At 47.0% G+C, this 8150-nt stretch overlaps 1 protein-coding gene across 1 annotated transcript in view; it reads right to left on the bottom strand.

Moving 5' to 3' along the window:
* Positions 1–5834: 5834 nt before the first annotated feature.
* Positions 5835–8150, bottom strand: part of Wt1 (WT1 transcription factor) — a 46978-nt gene continuing 44662 nt past the window's right edge. Inside the window, 1 exon segment of the mRNA NM_031534.3 lies at positions 5835–7225. Coding sequence (NP_113722.3) covers positions 7104–7225 — 122 coding nt within the window. The 3' untranslated portion in view covers positions 5835–7103.

The following is an 8150-nucleotide window of genomic DNA, read 5'->3' as shown; positions in this document are numbered from 1 at the left end:
TTAAGCAAAAAGGCCCTATACCTGAATGTAAGAGAGGGACCATCTTGCCAGTCATGCCTGTTGTCTCTGGGAATGGGACAGTTGTCTCCAGTGGCCTAGATAGTGAGTGGGCAGGGCAGCTGTGCCATTCTCTGCATAGACCTACAGCTGTGGTAGGGGGCTCAGCAAGCCCTGAGATCAGGACAAGGAAGAGTTAAGAGCCCACTGTGAGCTATTTATGCCAATGTCCCATAAGCACAAACTGAAAGAACCTGGGTGAGGATGAGGGGCTTCTTAAACCTCAGTTCTTCATCTGCAAAAGGAGATCGCTCTCTGAGAGAGCACGCACACACACAGTGGTGCTGATGTGCACAGAGATTCGGCACTGGATGTGCACAATCGCTCCCCTTGTGTCCCTTGAGCACCCTGTATATGAGTCCCCGGGGTGGTGCTAGCAGAGCAGGTCCAGGTTCACACAAGGGTCAGCCTTGTCAGACCTCCCTGACATCCACACTTCATTTCTCATCTGTCTCATCTCTCTTCCTGGTTGTGTCTTCCTCTTTCTACCCTCCATCTTTCCCCCAGGAGTCTGTTTGTCCTCTCAGTGGACCTTGGAGTCCCTCTTGTCAGACCATCCTTCTCCACCACTGTCAGCATCACCAATGCTCCAGGGATGATGCAAGAGAGGAAACCCTCGTGTTCCAACCCCCACCCCCTGACATTTATCTCAGCCCCATCCCCCTGGGCCACCCTTCAACCCTCCTCTGCTCCATGAAAATCACTCAGTGTCTCTTCAACACATTCAGAGTCTGGTCTGCTCTCGCTGCTTATGTCTGTCTACAAGCTCTGCCCGAGGCTTCCTGATGATGGCCTGATTTTCAGCCTGTGCTTACTGGCCCTGCCTTGCAAAGCCTTAACTTCAGGGGCGCCATTGTCTCCCACTCCCTAGCCCCTGGAACCTACTCCCATGGGAAGTCTATGGAGAACCTGAGCACCGGTGCTACTGTGTAAAGCCTCCTGTAGGCTCTTCTGGTGATCTCGAACCTTCTGAGACTCCATCCTGCTTTTTTTTCTGTCTAAGTCCCATTGAAACCCAAGAACTAACAGAATCAGGATTTTGATCTGAAAAATGGAAAGTCCCAGAGCCTTCCACAGAAGCAGCTACTCTCCCTCTCCCTCTCCCTCTCCCTCTCCCTCTCCCTCTCCCTCTCCCTCTCCCTCTCCCTCTCCCTCTCCCTCTCCCCCCTCCCTCCCTCCCTCTCAGCATGTCTCTAGTGATGACGGACATTCCACCAGGTTTGAGATCATTATCATAAAGATTTATTTTTGTTATATGTGTTTTTGTGTGTTTGCACCATGCATGTGAGTATAAATGGATGTGCAGATCAGGGGTCAAGGTTGAGTATCTGTATCCAGGACTCTCTACCTTACTTTTTGAGACTTGGTCTCTTATTGAACCCAGTGCTCATCGATTGGCCAGCCTAACTAGCCAGAGAGCTCTGAAAGTCTACCCGTCTCTGCCCCTAGTACTGAGAATTAAGAGGTGGGCTGCCTCTCGGGGCTTTTTATGTGGATGCAATAGGCATTTTACTGACTGAACCATCCCCTCCTAAATTTGTTTTTATTCATTAACTTCTGCATGATTCTAGCAAATACATATTTACCTAGATTTCAATCACTTGATAAGTGGTCACTAGAAGAAAAGACATCAGCGGAAAGAGCAAGAGGCCTTCGATGGTCTTCAAGATTTGTTTTTCCTATTCCTTTACAAGCTACTCTGCCTGCTCAGACACTTCAAAGAAAAATGTCTCCTCAGAGTGGCTAATTCAAATAGGTGGATTTAGATATCAATTGTAAAGCACCCGATCTCCTCTCTTAGCTGGTGACAACTCTTCCTGGTAAAAGTGACTCCCTTCTTCTGTACCAGGATCTCTCAAACCCGAGTCCACTGACAGTCAGGGATGGGTAAGTCTTTGGCAGAAAGGATGAGTATCCTGGGCTGTTTAGCTGTATCTCTGGTGTAAGTCCATCAATGCATCTCTGTCGTGATTACCCAAGGCCTGACTAATAAGCTCCTAAAAGGGCAAAGCCACTCCCAGAATAAAAGCCCTGTTGGCTAGTCTTATGTCCATTTGGCACAAGCTAGAGTTATCTGAAAGGAGGAAACCTCAATTGAGAAGATGCCTCCACAAGGCGATTTCTTAATTAGTGATTGATGGGGGGGAGGCCCTGTCCATTGTGGGTGGTGCCATCCCTGGCCAGGTGGTCCTAGGTTCTACAGGAGAGTAGGGCGAGCAAGCCATGTGAACCAAGCCAGGAAACAGCACCCCTCTAGGTTCCTGCCCTGTTGGAGCTCCTACTCAGACTTCCTTCCATGATAAACAGCAGTATGGAAGTGTAAAACACTAAACCCTTCCTCCCCAACTTGCTTCTTGGTCATAGCATTTCATTGCAATCAAAAAGAAAACTAATTAGGGCTGGAGAGATGGCTGAGCGGTTAAAAGCACTGACTGCTCTTCCAGAGGTCCTGAGTTCAATTCCCAGCAACCACATGGTTGGTGGCTCACAACCACCTGTAATGAGATCCAATGCCCTCTTCTGCTGTGTCTGAGGACAGCAATGGTATACTCACATTTATAAAAATAAATAAGTGTTCAAAAAAACTAATTAAAACAGCTCTGGTTCTATACATGTGCGCACGTAGATGGCTGTCTATATGCAGGTGAGGGCAGGTGAAAGACAAGGCTAGAGCCTATGATTGGGCAGTAGAAAAGGAAGGCGGGCTGAGAGTTTTGGGGAGGCTGGAGAGAGATGGAGAAGGAGAAGGAAGGAAGATGGAGGAAGAGAAGGAGAACCCAGATCTGTGTGGCTTTAAATAGCCACAGTTAGCTATGAATATTATATAAGGGATGGATTATTACAGGATAATTCGTCCAATCTAAGTGGACAGCTTATATCATATCAATTGGCTCTGAGTTCTCTGTTTGGGCGTTTTGTGGGTTGAGAATTTAGTGATAGAAATCCGACTGATAAATTACAAGCCTCTAGAGTTTTGATTTTACTGGGTTACAGGGATTTATAAGTGTTAACCACAAGATGGGCAGTCACTGCATGGGGTTAGCCATGGAGGTGGCAAAACTGCTGGGGCCAGAGAGTAGCTGGCACTAGTGTGGGATGGTACATCCTGTTTTTATTATTTAATGGAACATGTGCACACGCATACATCCTCAAAGACGCGCTGGCAAGTCTGAGTTTGGTGTTGGTGCTATGGTCACTTGAATGAGAACAGCCCCCATTCTTGGATTGGTTGAACTGTTTGGGAAGGATTAGGAGATGTGGCCTCACTGAAGGAAGCTCTCACTTTGAGGCTTCAAAAGCTTCCCACCATCCCTCGTGCATTCTTTGCCTTTCGCTTGCAGTTTTGAAATGTGAGCTTTTAGCTATCTCTGCCACTGTGCCTTTTCTCTGCCGTCATTGGCTCTAACCCTCTGAAAACATAAGTTGGCCTTGGTCATAGTGTTTTACCATAGCAACAGAAAAGTGACTAATACAGAGGTTGGTACCAAGGGGCTGACTCCTGCTGTGACAGCCCAACATGTGGGTTTGGGGTTAGTGTGGGATATGTTGGGACTGTCGACTAGACAGGATGGAGTGACAGGGTCTGAAGGTAACTTCCCCATGGAACGTATTTCCTGGGCTAGTATGCACAGTTCCTCTGGTACCTTCTGCATGGTCCCCTTGGCCCTCGGCCCCACAGACTCCCAAAGCAGAACCCTGGGCCACCTCCGCGGTCATTACGAATGATCAGTATAGTTCGGTGCCATCTTAGGATTGTCAAGTGTCACCAGTCACCTTTGAGTCCCTCACAGCAAATACTTGCTGAGCCCACCCTATAGGTCCTCGTTACACATCTGCTGTCCACAGCCCACCGTGGCAGGAGTCATCTGGGAGCCAGTTCAGACTCTCTGCTGGCCGTTCTACAACACAGCCTGGGCCTCAGCAAACTCTTTGGGTGGTTTCAGTGGACATTAAAGCTGGGTTTGGACCCGTGGTTAAGTCATTCAGGGGAGGGAAAAGAACACCCATTTAGTTCACATCATGGTTGGGAAGACATGAGAGAGAGAGAGGAAGCAGCAGGGCAGAGTGTGGGCTCTCATCACCTAAGCATGGTCACTGAGACTCAGTGTCTTCATTTATAAAACAGGGACATGTTCCCTGTCTGCCTTACAGGATTGCCCTACAGATTGACACAGAATACGGAAAAGTACCACAACAACACAAGGCACTGTTCAAGGATACGTACTCTTGATGCTAAAGAAATTCATAAATGAGAGAGCTCGGGAAACTAGGAATAGTGTTGAAAGATCCAGTCACCGGGCGGGGAGGGGGGAGGCTGGAACTGGAGTAAAACACTGGAGAACTGCACACTTTGCCAGGCTCCAGCCCTGAGCCATAGAGATCACCTACTTCCCACCACCCACCAGCTGCCTACCAGTCTGCAGTGTCAGCACCACTGTCTCAGAAACACAGTGTCAAACTGGGGCTTTGCAAAAGACACAAGACACACTGATGTGATCTTTGTGGTGAGGCTGGGCAAGAAGCCCGGCCGTTGCAAATAATCACTGTGGTTCAAGGTACAAGGGGAAGGCCGCTTGTCAGGGTACAGGGCTGACTCGTGAGCACACCCAGACACTGCGAGCAGAGAATGGAAGATACAGCAAATCAACAGGTGAGCTCGTGGGCAAGAGTTCTAGACGATTCTTGTAAGTCTTTTGGTACTCTAGATTTTGTTTTCATTTAATTGTCCTGTGTTGGGGGTGGGGGGAGTCTCAATAGACGGGGAAAAAAAGCAGAAGGCCACAGACATAGGATTTGAATCCAGACTGCCCTCCTTTCTGAAGTCCATGTTCTTCCCTGTGAGCTGCACTGCTGCAGACTTCGAATCCCTGACCTGCTCTGAGCAGTGGGAACACTGTGGTTGGACTTTTGTTGTGAAACCTGCTCTCTGACTCATTGATGTCTGCCATGCTTGTCCTGAGCTTCTCCAGAGAAATGCTGTCTTCTGGCGGGAAAAGATAAAAAGCGGCTGATACCCATGAGTCACCGCACTCGCTATAATTAACGGTGGTGCAAGGGCCAGAAGCAGCAGAGGCATCTCCAGACCCCTCTTTAAGGCTGTCCCGGGACATTGAGCTGCAAAGAGTCCCCTGCGGCTAAGATCCTTTGTGCCCAGGAGCCCTTTAAATGAAGAAACAAAACCTGAAGTGTTCTAAGATAATGGTGCTGAGAGGCTGAGCAAATTCATGTCCTTATGATCCAAAACCATGCACCAGAGCAGGGGTCCACAGGTTACCAAGGGTGTAGATCGCTGCCTTTAGCCTCAGCTGCCCTGGGAAGTCTAAGCACTTTCCTCCCCTGCTGAGATGAATCACAGAAGCTACAGTTGTAAATACAGTTTACTAGGTGTCTCAGCTTCTGTCCTTCTGATACCTGGAAGATGTCAGCGAACTTTTCAAAAAAGACTAGATATCAGTACAGCCTCTCTATCCCCTCTGTGGCTCTGGACCTGATGCAGTGATTATTTTGACTAAAATAAGGCTTGAACCACAATACCACACCATGGGCAAGCCACCCAAGCGTCACACAAGGACAGCTGCTTCATGGTGAACAGTGAAGGTGGCCCCTGAAACTCTGAAGACAAATCATTCCCGGCCCAACAAAAAGAGGTCAACTATGGTCAGGGGCCTGGATCAGCCGTTACTGGTAGCTATCATTGTTGATGACATGATTATCTGTTTAACAGAGGTTCAACAGACCTTGAGATTTGAACACAATACAACCAAAAGACTCCTGCGTTTGCTTTTTGAATAGACTTTAATTGACAGCCAGGTGAAAAAAAATGCAGGTTACATTTTTAGTATTATCATTGATACACTGTAAGGTTGACATCCACACAGTGATGTATCTAATACCCATACACCTCCTGATTTTAGTCGACAAAGAGCACATCATATATATACATATATATTTACACAGTATTTCAAGCTACAGTAAATAATTAACTCCCTCCCTTTAAAAAAAAGAAACAACAACACACGCACACCTTTAAACAATGGATTGCCTCACAATAATATATCTTTTTTTTTCCCCACATACTTGCAGACTCAAAGATACTTAAGTTACTTAAGAACAGTCTTACCAGTGAAGATCCTGGACCAGCCCCTAGTTTCTTTTAAAGTCATTTTAATTTTTACAACTTGAAGCCACATAGCCAGTGTGGACTGTACACTCTAAAGACACCCCAGATGATGGGAATGAATCTTTCACTTCCTTCACATGAGGAGGAAAGTAGATCTCTGAAGATATACCTAATTACAACTAAAAAATAAATCAGAAACGTTAAAAAAAATCTCTGCTCTTAAAACATCATTTCTTAAGAGCACAGTGCTAACGTTAACGACAGTGAATAGATGAGCAGGAAGGTGCCTTCCTGTCCTAACTATACAGGGGTTCTAGTTAGGGGTTCTAATCCACTATGCGGTTACTCCGAAACCTATGAGCTTTAAAAACCATCTGGTAGAATTACATCCGGCCTTCCGGGTTTCCAGGTTTGCAGACTGACCTCTGGAATTCTGCGCCATACTTGCCCCTGGTACCTTGCTCTCTGATTTATTTCTTTCTAGGGCTGTTAGTAAATGGGGACCATGACAGGGTTTACATTAACAGACACATACACATGCCCTGGCCTATAAATATCCCATGAAAGAAAATGGAACAATCGCTCTAATCCCAGCGAAATGAGCACAAGGAAAAGAGGAAAGTCAGGGGACATTATCAGCAATGGTTCTTCTAGTGGTAGAAAATCCAGACAATGTCAATGGGCTTTCTAGACACTGTGAGCCACTTTTTTCAGGCCTGGGAGTTAATCAAGAGTGGGCAGAGCACCGACTCCTTCCGGCAAACCTGATAGGACGCAGTCAAACAGGTGTGCTGTCTTGGAAGTCGGATGAAGATCCACCATCATGTCCTTTTGTAGGTGAGAGGGAGGAATTTCAAAATCAGATTTGGAAGCAGTTTGCACACTTTCTTGCCTGGGACGCTGGACTGTCTCCGGGTCGGACCCCTCAAAGCGCCAGCTGGAGTTTGGTCATGTTTCTCTGGTGCATGTTGTGATGGCGGACTAATTCGTCTGACCGCGCAAACTTTTTCTGACAACTGTGCCACCGACAGCTGAAGGGCTTTTCACCTGTTGACACAATTGCTAGTCAGAGACACTTGCAACAGAATGACTGGGCACAGGTTCAACTATCAAAGGCCCGCGTTAAATCACCACAGCCCGCCCTGGACTCCCATGGGTCGTTCCCTAAGCTAGCCAACTGGCTCTTCACTGGCAGCCTGGGATTAGCAATGCCTTCTGAGGGCTTGATAACCAGAAGCACTGTAAATATAACAAAATGGAAAACGTGGGAAATGGGAGAGAAGTCTAGTTTGTGGGAATCTCTAAGCAACTCATAAATTAAGGGGGTTTGGGAAACCTCTGTTTTATCTCTAAGGATGCTCTGTGACCTGTGCAAATGTTTCTGTTGCTGTCTAAGTAGGACCTGATCTGCAAGGGCCACTGAACCACCACCCTGGGTACTGTTGATTGATGACTGGCCAGCAATAGATCTAGGACCAAAGCTTTACTCTTTATATATAGATGATTTAAAATAAATCGTGGATATCAATTTGTATTCTTTTTGCTTCTTTTTAGTGCAGAGTCTGACTCAGAAACAAACTGTGTCAGAGCAGAGGGTCTGGTTGCAAATGATTAAGACTGCTCTGTCTTGGGAGCTCCCATCCTCATTGAAGACAATAAATACCTTGCGTGTAATGCCTATCACACAGGCGTCACTTAGAGGTATATGATCCTTGCCTTTCAAACAGCCTCACAAAGAATCATTATCTTCACTCCACAGATGCAGGCAGGATTTGAACCTAGACATGCCTAATTCAAAGCCCACTCTCATCCCTGTGTCACATCCCCAAGGCTTGCAGAAGAAAATACCACAGGAAACAAGCCCAGTGCTGCCTGGAGGATCTTCCGAGGGTACTGATAACCTGTCTGTCCTGAAGAGTGAGGACTTTCCTGGACACTTACAATAAGATGGCTTCCTCACGTCCTGTTCACT

Source organism: Rattus norvegicus, chromosome 3, assembly GCF_021556685.1.
Source record: "Rattus norvegicus strain SHRSP/BbbUtx chromosome 3, alternate assembly SHRSP_T2T, whole genome shotgun sequence".
In the NCBI taxonomy this organism is placed as follows: Eukaryota; Metazoa; Chordata; class Mammalia; order Rodentia; family Muridae; genus Rattus; species Rattus norvegicus.
This window is presented reverse-complemented; position numbering and strand designations above follow the sequence as displayed.